The sequence below is a fragment of the Jaculus jaculus genome, chromosome 9 (assembly GCF_020740685.1).
Source record: "Jaculus jaculus isolate mJacJac1 chromosome 9, mJacJac1.mat.Y.cur, whole genome shotgun sequence".
Classification (NCBI taxonomy): domain Eukaryota; kingdom Metazoa; phylum Chordata; class Mammalia; order Rodentia; family Dipodidae; genus Jaculus; species Jaculus jaculus.
In genome coordinates, this window is record NC_059110.1 from 132968047 (window position 1) to 132981860 (window position 13814).

Genomic DNA, 13814 nt, shown 5'->3' on the forward strand with positions numbered 1-13814 from the left:
AGGTTCCTAGCTGATTGAGATTTGGGAATTATCTCCTCCTGGAGGGAGTGTATTGTTGGAGGTGGGCTTACGGGTGTTATTGCAAGTTTCCATTTGCCAGTGTTTGGCACACTCTCCTGTTGCTGTTGACCACCTGATGTTGGCAAGGGGGTGATGTCCACCCTGGCTCATGCCATTATTTTTCCCTGCCATCATGGAGCTTCCTCTCGAGTCTATAAGCAAAAATAAGTCCTGTTTTCACAAAAGCTGCTCTTGGTGGGTGATTTCTGCCGGCGGTGTGAACCTGACTGCAACACAGAGGTAGGAGGATTGCCATGAGTTCAAGGCCACCCTGAGACTCCATAGTGAATTCCGGGTCAGCCTGGGCCAGAGCGAGACCCTACCTCGAATCCCCACTCCCCCAAAAAAACCTTAAAGAAAAGAACAGAAATGTATGCATATTATATGTATGTTTGCTTGTAGTTGTAGCTTTAAAAATATTTTATTTATTTATTTGAGAGAGAGGCATGCCAGGGCCTCTGGCTACTGCAAATGAACTCCAGATGCATGTGCCACCTTGTGCATCTGCTTATGTGGGTCCTGGGGGATCAAGCCCAGGTTCTTATGCTTCACAGGCAGGCACCTTAGCCGCTGAACCATCTCTCTAGCCCCCCCCCTTTAATTTTTATTCATTCATTCATTTATTTATTTTGTTTTTTTGAGGTAGGGTCTCACTGTAGTCCAGGCTGACCTGGAATTCACTACATAGTCTCAGGGTGGCTTCGAACTCCCGGCAATCTTCCTGCCTCTGCCTCCCAAGTGCTGGGAATAAAGGTGTGTGCCACTGCATCTAGCCTTTTTGAAATTTTTTTTCTTTTTTCTTTTTTTTTGTTTTTTTGAGGTCAGTTCACACTCTAGCCCAGGCTGACCTGGAATTCACTATGGAGTCTTAGGCTGACCACCTACCTCTGCCTTCTGAGTGCTAGGATTAAAGGCAAGCAAATATATATATGTATGTGTGTGTGTGTGTGTGTGTGTGTGTGTGTGTGTGTGTGTAGGTTTTTTGAGGTAGGGCCTCACTCTAGTCCAGGCTGACCTAGAATTCACTCTGTCCTACCTCTGCCTCCCAAGTGCTGGGATTAAAGGCCTGCATCACCACGCCTGACTTAAAAAATAATTTATTTGTGCGTATGTGTGTGTGTGAGAGAGAAAGAGAATGAATATGGGTGCACAGGGTCTCTAGCCACTGCAAATGAACTCCAGATGTGTGTGGCCCCTTGAGCATCTGGCTTATGTGGGCCATGGGGAATAAAACCGGGGTCCTTTGGCTTTGCAGGCAAATGTTTTAACCGCTAAGCCACTCTGTCTTCTGTCACCCTGAAGAGCTTGTGGGGACACTTGGTGATAAACACCCTCAGGGCAACAGAGCCAATTCTGGTGAGCTTAGGGGACTAGGCCTTGTAGGAACTTCTGAGGAAACCCCATTCCAGCTCCAAAACCAAATAGACACACAGATGAGTAACTGTTTATACGAGAGGCTGGTGGTTGTCACTTCAACAGTTAGAATATATTGGTGGTATGAATAAGCCAAGGGCATAAGTATAAACAAACAATTTTGTGTTGAAAGCACTAGTGGTTCTTGTTTATTGTTTTGCTTCTTTATGCTTGTATGGAGTTACTCATCTATCATTCCAAGAAGATAAAGTTAAACGAGCATAAATATTATACTTGTTGTGTAAAATAGGAAGTAGTTGTCAGTTTCACATCCCTAGAGAGATATTAGCTACTTATTTTTGTGTGCACATGAGTAGCGTATGTGTATCGTGTGTGTAACGTGTGGTATATGCTAGTGTGTCCAGACGAGTGCATGCACATGTGTGCAGAGGCCAGAGAATGGCAGATGTCCTCTTTCTGCTCATTCACATATTTCCGCGAGTCAGGGGTTTCTTCCTCGACCAGGAGTTGCTGTCTGTCAGGAACCCCCATGACTTCAGTTTCTGACTTCCATGGACTAGGCTTACAGACATACATGGCCGTGCTTAGGATTTTACATAGGTTGTGGGAAGTGAACTTGGTAGTCTTGGGCCCAGGAGACCTTCATGCTTAAACAGTGAGTGCTCTTTACCATGGATCCATCTCCCCAGCCCCATTGTTAACTATTGTTTTGTTTTTCTTTTAAAAATTTTTTTTATTTGAGATAGAGGTAAAATGAGAATGGGTGTGCCAGGGCCTCCAGCCACTGCAGTCCAGACCATGCACCACCATGTGCATCTGGCTTACATGGGACCTGGGGAGTTGAACCTGTGTCCTTAGGTTTCACAGGCAGTCTCCTTAACTGCTAAAACTCTTTCCAACCCCGTTTTTAAAAATTTTTTTTTTGTTTATTTTTATTTATTTGAGAGCGACAGACAAAGAAGCAGAGAGAGAGAGAGAGAGGGAGAGAGGGAGGGAGGGAGAGAATGAACGTGCTAGGGCCTCCAGCCACTGCAGATGAACTCCAGATGTGTGGGCTTCCTTGTGCATCTGGCTAATGTGTGTCCTGGGGAATCAAACCTCGAACCAGGGTCCTTAAGCTTCACAGGCAAGCGCTTAACCACTAAGCAATCTCTCCAAACCACCTGGTTTGTTTCTTAAGGTAGAGTCTTGCTCTATCCCAGATTGACCTGGAATTAACTCTGTAGTCTCAGGCTGGCCTCAAACTCATAATGATCCTCTTACCTCTGCCTCCCAAGTGCTTGGCTTAAAGGTATGTGCCACCACGTTTGGCTATTAATCCATAACTACTTTTCTGGATAAAATTGCAACAGTAAAAATCTGAAAAACATGCTGAATGAGGAATGATTGAAGTCATTGAGCATGTTTGGCAGTGAAAAGAAAGAGCAGAGTAAAATTATAGATTCTGTGAAAGATTTGAAGGCTTTGTGTGGAGGAGGTGTTAGATTTACTTCACATACTTTCAGGCCGAATCGGGAATAATTGGAAATACTAGAGGCTTGAATCATCTCATTCTAAGAACTTACCGAAAGCAATTTCAGCGTAGAGTGGATTGCGGAGGGAAGGAGTGAATCAGTCCTCCGTTGTGGATGGGACATTAGGCAGATGCCACAACAGACCCGACAGGATGGAGAATGGCTCGGCGTTTGTAAACGCTAACTTGTAAAGCCTACTGGCAGGGGGTTGATTCCCCAGTACCATGGGAAGTAAAGCTGATGCACAAAGTGGCTCGAGCATCTGGAAATTGTTTGCAGTAGCAAGTCTTTGGTGGGCCCTTTCATTCTGCCCCCTTCTGTCTACTTGCAAATAAATAAAAGAGAAAATTTAAAAAAGGGTACACCTGACATACCTGTCAGCTGTTAGGGACTTCCAGTAGACTGTGGGTTACTAGAAGAAATTGATGGGGGCTGGAAAGATGGCTCAGTGGTTAAAGGCCTGCTTGCAAAGCCCCCTGGTCTGAGTTCAATCCCTCATTGCTCATATAAAGCCAGAGACTCAAAGGGTACATGTGTCTGAAGTTCGTTTGAAGCATCAAGAGGCCCTGGTGTGCTCGTTCTCTCTCTCTCCTTCTCTCTCAAACAAATAAACATTTAAAAAAGGAATTGGCAGAAGGAGGTTAAGTTTGTTGCTATTAGAACATCTCATTTTCATAAAGAAGTCTTACATCCTTCTTTTTTTATTTTTTATTTTACTTATTTATTGTTTGGTTGGTTTTTCGAGGTAGGGTTTCACTCTAGCTCAGGCTGACCTGGAATGCACTCTGTATTCTCAGGGTGGCCTTGAACTCAAGGCGATCCTCCTACCTCTGCCTCCCGAGTGCTGGGATTAAAGGCGTGCGCCACCACGCCCGGCTTATTTTTTTATTTTTGAGGTATGGCTTCACTCCAGCCAACGCTGATCTGGAATTTACTATGTAGTCTTAGGGTGGCCTCGTCCTCACAGCGATCCTCCTACTTCTGGGCATGTACAACCATGCCCCACTGGGCAGATGTTTTTTGTTGTTGGTATTTTTCCTCGCTTTTACATTTTATTTATTTAAGAGATAGAGGCAGATAGAAGGGGTAAGGGGAAGAGAGAGAGAATGTTGGGTGCACCAGGGCTTCCAGCCACTGCAAATATGGGTCCTTAGCCTTCGCAGACAAGTGCCTTAACCACTTAGTCATCTCTCCTGCCCTTTCTTTTGTCCCTCCTTTTGAGATTAGCCCAGGCTGGCTTTGAACTCACAGTATTGATAGTTTCTGATAGTCCTGCCTCCACTTTCCAATTGCTAGGGTTACAGGTATGCACCACCACACCTAGCATAATGAGATGTATAGATATATTTCTTAAACTCTTGTCCTAAATGGTAATCTGCCTTTTCTTATTTTTAAGCTAGTGATCATATAACTCCCTTCAAAGCAGATGGAGCCAGGTATGATGGTGCACCCATTTGGCCCCAGCACTCAGGAGGCAGAGGTAAATGGATTGTGGTGAGTTGGAGGCCATCCTGGAGCTACATAGTGAATTCCAGGCCTGTGAAGAAGAGCGAGACCCTAACTTGAAAAAAACAAAAAGCTTTGACCATCCTTTAGAGACACTGTTTCCTGACTGAGATGATTCTTTCATAAATCACAATTTAGCAAAGCGTTATGTCATTTGGTGAACCTGCCCTGATCGCTACTCACAGGTGCTGAGCTTCAACATTTCTTTTTACTTTTCTTTTTTTTTTTTTTTTTTTTTTTGGTTTTTCGAGGTAGGGTCTCACTCTAGCCTAGGCTGCCCTGCCATCACTATGTAGTCTCAGGGTGGCCTTGAACTCATGGCGATCTCTGCTAGGATTAAAGGCATGTGCCACCACACACGGCTTTTTACTTTTTAAAAAAATATTTTTATTTGCAAGCAGAGACAGAGAGGAGAGGCAAACAGAATGGGCACACTAGGACCTCCAGCTGCTGCAAACAAACACCACATTCATGTGCCACTTTGAGCATCTGGCTTTACGTGGATACTGGGGAATCAAACCCAGGTCATTAAGCTTTTTAATAGAGCACCTTAACCACTGAACTATCTCTGCACCCACCGTTGTTTTTTTTGTTTTGTTTTGTTTTGTTTTTTTTTTTTTTGGTTTTTCAAGTTAGGGTTTCACTGTAGTCCATACTGACCTGGAATTTACTATGGAGTCTCACGGTGTCCTTGAACTCACAGTGATCTTCCTATCTCTGCCTCTCAAGTGCTGGAATTAAAGGCATGCACCACCACACCCGGCACCTTTTTTTAAAATATATTTTATTTATTTGTTATTTGATACAGAGAAAGAGGCAGAGAGAGAGAAAGAGAGTGGAGAGAATGGGCATTCTGGGGCCTTCAGCCACTGTAAATGAACTCCAAATGCATGCACCCCCTTATACTTACGTGGGTCCTGGAGAATAGAACCGGGATCCTTTGGCTTTGCAGGTAAATGCCTTAACCACTAAGCCATCTCTCCAATCCCATTACTTTTTAAAAACCTTTTCATTGACAACTTTATTATTTCATTATTATTTACTTACTTCATGGGGAGAGAGAGAAAAAAGGCCCCTTATGCACCTGGCTAACACGTGTCATAGTCCTTTGGCTTCGCAGGCAAGTGCTTTAGCCGCTCATCCCTGCAGCCCCTCTTCGATGCTCTCTGCCACCTCTTCCACGAGGGACCCTGAGCCTTGGAGGTGGTGATGGAGATGCTTACCTAGTGCTGGCACTCCACTGCCATGTCTTTTCAGCACTTTGGTAAGTGTTGAATCACCCTAGTGGACTCTGCCATCTGCAGAGATAAGCTTGTCAACATTTCTGATGGGCTCAGGGGTTTAAATTCTCACCAGATTATAAAATGTGTATGTATATATAGTTTTTGGTTTTTCAGTTAGGGGCTTACTGTAGCCTAGGCTGACGTGGAATTCACTGTGTAGTCTCAGGGTGGCATTGAACTCATGGTGATCCTCCTACCTCTGCCTCCTGAGTTCTGGGATTAAAGGCGTGTGCCACCATGCCTGGCAACATATATGTATGTGTGTGTGTTTTAAGAGAGAGAGAGAAAATGGCCATGCTAGGGCCTCTTGTCTCTGCAGGCAAACTCCAGACACATGTGCCACTTTGTGCATTTGGTTTATATGGGTACTGGGGAATGGAACCTGGGTCTGTAGCTTTCAAAGACAAGTACCTCAACTGCAAAGTCATCCATCTCTCCAGCCTTCAGTGTAGATTTTCAAGTTATTTTCTGTGTTTCATGTTTTTAGATATTCTTCTTTGCTGATACCCCTCTTGTTACTGCTAGTCCAAAACAATTTTATCCTAAGATGTATGGTGTTGGAAATCAAAATAACAAGAGAATGTATAAGTGAAAGTAAATTGTATATTCTTTGTGTTAAAGGATTTATTTATTTAGTTAATTTTCAATTTTAAAATTTAATTTATTTATTGTGGGGCAGGGACAGAGAAAATGGGCGTGCCACTGCAAACAAACTCTAGATGCATGTACATGTGGCTTATATGGGTTCTGGGGGAGAGAGAGAAAGACATACAGGGCCTCTAGCCATGGCAAACACACTACAGAGGATGCACCACCTTGTGCAGCTGGGTTTACGTGGGTCCTGGGCAATCGAACCTGGGTCCTTAGGCTTCACAGAAGTACCTTAACTGCTAAGCCATCTCTCCAGCCCTTATTCAGGTTTTACTGGCTTTTCAAAGAAGCTTCTCCCCTAGCACAGGCTGACTGAGACTTCTCTTTGTAGTCTCAGGCTGTCCTCACACTCACAGCAGTCCTCCTACCTGCACTTCTCAAGTGCTGGGATTGAAGGGTGTGCATCACCATGCCTGGACATTTACAAAAAAACAAAATTTATTGCTGGGCATGGTGGTGCACCCCTTTGGTCCCAGCACTTGGGAGGCAGAGAGAGGAGAATCATCACGAGTTTGAGGCCACACAGAAACTACATAGTGAATTCCAGGTAGCCCTGGGCTATAGTGAGACCCTACCTCGAAAAACCAAAAAAAAATTTTTTTTAATTGATTTATTTATTTGCAAACAAAGAAAGATAGAAAGGAGAGAGACAGAGAAAATGGCCATGCTAGGGCCTCTGGTTACTGCAAATGAGCTTCAGGTGAATATGTCACTCTGTGCTATATGTGGGTACTGGGGAATTGAACCTGGGTCATTAGGTTTTTAGACAGGCAGGTGCGTTCACTACTGAGGCATCTCTCCACCTCCAGGATTTACATAGTTGTTTGGTTTTTTATGGTAGGGTCTTGCTCCAGCCCAGTCTGACCTGGAATTCAGTAAGTAATCTTAGGGTGGTCTCAAACTCGTGGTGATCCTCCTACCTGTGCCTCCCAAGTGCTGGGCCCAAAGGGGTATGCCGCCACGCCCAGGATTTACAATTTTTAGCTTATCATTAGATCGGTGCAACTGTGAGAGAAAAGTAGCATCGGACCTAACATATTCCCCCTCATTTTACAACAGAGAAGAAGACACAGAAAATGAAAATGAAAAGAAAATTTGGTACTACAGCACAAAGGTCCAGCTTGCAGAACTGATAGACTGTCTAGACAAACATTACTGGGAAGCAGAACTTTGCAAAGTTCTAGAAGAGATGCGAGAAGAGATCCACCGGCACATGGACATAACCGAAGACCTGACCAACAAAGCCCGGGGCAGCAACAAGTCCTTCCTGGCGGCAGCTAACGGTGAGCCGAGTTTTGTTTCCTGGGAGATGCATTCTTCATTTCACATCACTACACAACGTGACTTAGGTTAAGATGTCCAGGTTACGAATAGTTTATTTCTCAGTTTCATTTTTCTGTAATAGTCTTGCTCACTTTACCATAAATTAGGTGTACTATGCATTTTGAGTGTTTTTTTAATATTTTTATTTATTTGACAGAGAAAGAGGGAGAGAGAGGAAGATAGAATGAATATGGGCGCGCCAGGGCTTCCAGCCACTGCAAATGAACTCCAGACGCGTGCACCCCCTTGTGCATCTGGCTAACGTGGGTCCTGGGGAATCGAGCCCAGGTCCTGTGGCTTTGCAGGCAAACACCTAACTGCTAAGCCATCCCTTTAGCCCAACATCTTGAGTGTTTTGTTTCTTACTTTGGTTGTTTGAAACAGGTCTTCCTGTGTAGCTCAGGCTAGCCTCCACTTACTTTGTTGCGCAAATTGTCGTTGAAGTCATGATCCTCCTGCTTCAGCCTCTTCTGTACTAGATCTACAAGGCATGTGACCTTGCCTCGTTTGTATATTTTTTTAAAATTTATTTTATTATTTATTTGAGAGAGCAAGAGAGGCACAGGCAAACACCTTAATTGCTAAGCAATGCCTCCAGTCCCTTCGTTTTTTGTTTTTTGTTGTTTTTTTTTTTTTTTCTGCCCTGGAATTCACTATGTAGTCTCAGGGTGGCCTCGAACTCATAGTGATTCTCCTACCTCTGCTTCCTGTGTGTTGGGATTAAAGGTGTGTACCAAGATACACGGCTCAACTACTTTTTAAAAAATTTTTTTTTCATTTATTTTTATTTACTTATTTGAGAGCAACAGACAGTGAGAGAAAGAGGCAGAGAGAGAGAGAGAGAGAGAGAGAGAGAGAGGGAGAGAGGGAGAGAATGGGCACGCCAGGGCCTCTAGCCACTGCAAACAAACTACAGACGCATGTGCCCCCTTGTGCATCTGGCTAACGTGGGCCCTGGGAATTGAGCCTCAAACCGGGGTCCTTAGGCTTCACAGGCAAGCGCTTAACCGCTAAGCCATCTGTCCAGCCCTACTTTTTTTTTAAAGAAAAAACATTAATTTTATTTGAGGGTGGGGCAGATAGAGATAGTGGGTGTACCAAGGCCTCTAGCCACTGCAAATGAACTCCAGATGCATGCACTACCATATACATCTGGCTTATGTGAGTCCTGGGGAAATGAGCCTGGGTCCTTAGGCTTTACAGGCAAGTGCCTTAACTACTAAGCCATCTCTCTAGCCCTAAACAACTACTTTTTTTTTTTTGAAGTAGGGTCTCACTCTGGTCCAGGCTGACCTGGAATTCACTCTGTAGTCTCAGGGTGGCCTTGAACTCATGGCGATCCTCCTACCTCTGCCTCCCGAGTGCTGGGATTAAAGGCGTGCGCCACCACGTCCGGCAACTTCTTTTTTTAATGTAAACTTAAGTAGAATTTTTGTTGGTGGTAGGGTCTCATTGTAGCCTAACTGGCTATATATTCACTATGTAGTCCCAAGCTGGCCTTAAACTCCTGGCCCCTCTCCTTCCTTTGTCTCTGGAGTGCTGGATTGAAGGTGTGCACAACTATGTCTGGCAGGGAATTTGCATGTTTTATATTTGATTGTGCATGGAAGTAAAATTTTAAATGTCTTTTATTATAGAAGAAATTTTGGACTCTATAAGAGCCAAAAGAGGGGAAGATATTGATTGTGATAAAAGCCCAGAAGCAGTAAAAGACAAGACTGAGGTGGAGAGTGACAACGGCAAAGACGCTGAAAAAGGCGGCGAGGAGCTGGCCGACCAGTCCCTTAAAAAAACTCCCGACGATGACCCTGAGCAAGGAAAATCTGAGGGTAAAAGAATTACTTGGTTACAAAGAAGTATTTTATTAATGTGATTTATGAAGCCTTCAATTTTATTTGTGAAAGGAATATGGAAATTTACATTGCAAATAACTACTTTTTAGTTTCAAAGATGTTGAGGAACCCCTCTTCCTTGTAACTTGCTTAACAACTGTAATGAGTTTTATGAACTGATGGCTTAGCAATAATGTTATACCCATGTCTCTATTTGTACTTCTTAAAAGTTGACATTCTTTATAAAATTTGTTGGTGAAATAGCTACTAATTATTCATACCAGAATATATACTTTTGTATGTGATAAAGTATTCATTCTTATTTATTATTTACTTTGATATTTCTTAACACATTAAATTCTCTTAATCTTTGGGTAACCCATTACAGTAATATCCCAGAATCTAATTGCTTTAAACTGGTCATCAAACAGAATCAGGTTTTTAGGTGACTGGTCATTTTTTAGTAACTGATCGAATGTGACCATGTGTCCAAAAGCAATTAAAAAGAATATCTTTAAAGTTTTGTTGTGCATTTTGCTGTAGAGCCAACAGAAGTTGGGGAGAGAGGTAACTCTGTGCCAGCAAATCTTGGCGACAACACAACCATTGCTTCTCCAGAAGACACTAGTCCCCGTGAAGGGAGCTGCCCCGAGGGGTGTGTCTCAGAAGCCCATGGTAGCAGCAGCGTGGCAGAGAAGAAGCTGGCCTCAGAGCTCCCCCAGGACATGCCAGGTACACAGGGCCGTGCATCAGTGCCTCTGTCATGGGGGGCCTCCCTGTGCAGTAGAGACTGAGTGTCACCTAGAGCTTCACGTGTCCTTCGTGCTGCTTGCTCACAGTGTCACCCCGATCGCTGAATGGCCACCTAACATCTGAAGTTGGCTAGATGTCCTTGTGGGTCATGCTTGAAACTCTTCATCATCATCATCCTCCTCATGCTTCTGAGTCTCATGAAGCTGCTTTGTTTCACAGATGTATTTGTATATTTGGTCACCAGACCATAGTCACAGATTTTTAATTCCTCACAGATTAATTGCTGAGCATTGAGTAACTTGACTCTTCAGGCTCTGTGTATACTAACACATTAATTTTGTGTTTGCATGTATGCATGTAGTTTTACATTTCATACCATGACTTGATGAGAGAATTCATCGTCACAGTATTTGGCAAGATATACATGTATAACATTTTTAAAATTAAAATTTTACTTGAAGTTAGTTGTATCATAAAAAAATGTAATTATGCCTTTTTGCCTTTTGGAAACTGGAAAAGTAAAAAAAGTATTTTTATTGTAGGAACTTATGTTTGTTTTTTTAAAAAAATTCCTGTGGTCAGAATCCAGAAATAAGCATCAATAATATCACCAAAAATTAAGAGTTGTAGTTGGAGGAAATCCTTAAAATTGCCTTCAAAATTTCCTCCTTCAGGCCCTTCATTATTAACCCATATGCTAGGGCATGAGTCTGAGTCTGGTATTGAGCACACTGGCTAGGACTTACGTGTCTTCTGCATCTTATTTTCTTTTTGCTGTGTATGTGTGTGTGTGGTATACATGTGTGTGTGTGTTCCAGTGAGAATGGGCACATGTGTGTTTGTGTATAGTCCAAAGAGTGCCATCAGGTGTCTCCCTCATACTCAACTTGAACCCGGGACCCAGTAATTTTACTAGACGAGCAACCCAGCAAGTGTGAGGAATACTCCTGTCTCTGGTTCCCCCACACTGGGATCACAGGTGCGGACCACACACCTGCCTTTTACCTTAGTGCTGGGAACCCTTATGCTTGTGTGAGCAAGCACTTTACTCAGTGAGCCATCTTCCCGGCTCCTCTGCCCTCAGATTAACGTTACTTAACGTTTCAAGGCCTCTAGGCTCCTGATTGTGAGTGGGGACTCCTTTCCCATCAGTGCGTGTTGAACGAAAACGCCTGTGTGGGCTGAGGCCATGCCGGCTGTCCTGCGGTTTCCAGGAGGATTGTGGCTCTCAGCAGAGTGCCCATGAGGGCTTATGCCCGGGAGAATATGCTCCCCAAGATGGAGGGTAATCAGAAAACTACCCTGTGGTGAAATAAAAAAAGAAATTTGGCTGGAGTGCTGGTACCCACCTGCAATCCAAGCACTTGGCAGGGGGTGGTGGGCCAGAGGCAGGAGGGCTGCCACAGGTTCAAGTCCAGCCTGGTGTACATAACAAGTTCACAGCTAGCCATAGCTAAATAGTGAGATCTTGTCTCACAAACTAAAATAAATAGCAAAAGACAATACCCATTTAGTCTGGAACACTGCAGGGTTGGAATGGGCAACAGTTGTCTCTCAATTGATTGAGAGGCTGAACAGAGGAGAAGGTAGGGAGTAGTTCTGTGGAGACGGAGGGTATGAGTCACAGGAGGAGGAACTACAGTGGAAGTGTTTGGTTGAATAGCAACAGCCTTTTGTGAGCTGTGGAGAAAATCCGGCTGTCTAGAAGTGGATGGAATAAAGGCTTCAGTAAATACTTGTCAGGTCATTTCAGTGAGAGAGTCCTTTCTCTTTTTTTTTTTTTTAAATTATATTTATTTATTTGACAGAGAAAGAGAGAGAATGGGTGTGCCTTAGCCTCCAGTCACTGCAAACGAACTTCAGACACATGCACCCCCTTGTGTATCTGGCCTACATGGGTCATGGGGATTGAACCTGGGTCCTTTGGCTTTGCAGGCAAATGCCTTAACCACTAAGCCATCCCTCCAGCCCAAGAGCCCTTTCTTGTGAATCTTATGTCTGTAATTTGGTTGTATAGTTGACTGATTAGATCACTAGGTCTTGGATACTCATTAAAAAAAAAAAGTGGGGCTGGAGAGATGGCTTAGCAGTTAAGCGCTTGCCTGTGAAGCCTAAGGACCCCGGTTCGAGGCTCGGTTCCCCAGGTCCCACGTTAGCCAGGTGCACAAGGGGGCACACGCGTCTGGAGTTCGTTTGCAGAGGCTGGAAGCCCTGGCGCGCCCATTCTCTCTGTCTCCCTCTATCTGTCTTTCTCTCTGTGTCTGTCGCTCTCAAATAAATAAATTAAAAAAAAAAAAGTGGAAGCCTTTAATCCCAGCACTTGGGAGGCAGAGGTAGGAGAATCTCTGTGAGTTCAAGGCCACCCTGAGACTATGCAGTGAATTCCAGGTCAACCCTGGGCTAGAGTGAGACCCTACCTCCAAAAACAAAACAAAATAAGACAAAACAACAACAGAAAAGTGAAGTACTACTTCAAACAAAATCATGTAAAAACAAAATTTGTCAGCTGGGGGTGGTGGCGCACACCTTTAATCCCAGCACCCAGTAGGCAGAGGTAGGAAAATTGCCATGAGTTCGATGCCACCCTGAGACTATATAGTGAATTCCAGGTCAGCCTGAGCTAGAGTGAGACCCTATCTCGGGGGGTGGGGAGGAGTTGTCAGAACCATGATTACATTTTTTGTTTTATTATTTTTTAAAATATATTTATTTATAGGGGGAGAGAGAGAGAGTGAGTGTATGTGTGCGTGTGCGTGTGTGTGTGTTCACCAGGGAGGGATTCCTGTTACTGCAAACGAACTCTAGACACACTATGTAGTCTCAGGGTGGTCTCGAACTCAGTGATACTTTTACCTCTGCCTCCCGAGTGCTAGACTAAAGGCATGCCACCACGCCCAGCTTCCCAAGAAAGCATTTTTTTTTTAATTTATTTTTGAGTGACAGACACAGAGAGAAGGACAGATAGAGGAAGAGAGAGAATGGGCACGCCAGGGCTTCCAGCCTCTGCAAACAAACTCCAGAGGCGTGCGCCCCCTTGTGCATCTGGCTAACGTGGGACCTGGGGAACCGAGCCTCGAACTGGGGTCCTTAGGCTTCACAGGCAAGCATTTAACCGCTAAGCCATCTCTCCAGCCCCCAAGAAAGCATTTTTAATGCATACATTTTAAAATGGTGTTTGTCCTTTTAGATTGACTAATACTTAATGTAAACCTGACTTATTAGTGGCTTCATCTATGATGTACCTGTCTTTTAAAAAAAATTTTATTAGCGTTTTCCATGATTATAAAAAAATATCCCATGGTAATTCCCTCCCCCCCCACTTTCCCCTTTGATGATGTACCTGTCTTGATTTAAACCAAACTCAGTTAAGTACTATCTGTCGTTAGATTTTAGCCTATAGTTGCTTTGCAAGCTGTTTCTTTTTGGTTTAGTTTTTTCTGAGATATATGTTGCTTTGTTACTAGAATAGTTTAAGGAGAAAGTATTAACATACATCTGACTTAACAGGTTTTGTTTAT

The 13814-nt window shown here is 43.8% G+C and overlaps 1 protein-coding gene across 9 annotated transcripts in view; it reads left to right on the forward strand.

Annotated features, from left to right (window-relative positions):
• Positions 1-13814, forward strand: part of Bptf (bromodomain PHD finger transcription factor) — a 137607-nt gene that overhangs the window by 40542 nt on the left and 83251 nt on the right. For 7 of the 9 annotated variants that reach the window (XM_045158567.1, XM_045158572.1, XM_045158577.1 and 4 more), the window contains exons 3-5: positions 7448-7671; positions 9349-9540; positions 10087-10275. In XM_045158567.1, coding sequence (XP_045014502.1) covers positions 7448-7671; positions 9349-9540; positions 10087-10275 — 605 coding nt within the window. The remainder of the gene's footprint in view (positions 1-7447; positions 7672-9348; positions 9541-10086; positions 10276-13814) is intronic. The other 2 variants (XM_045158569.1, XM_045158573.1) reach the window with 1 other exon arrangement.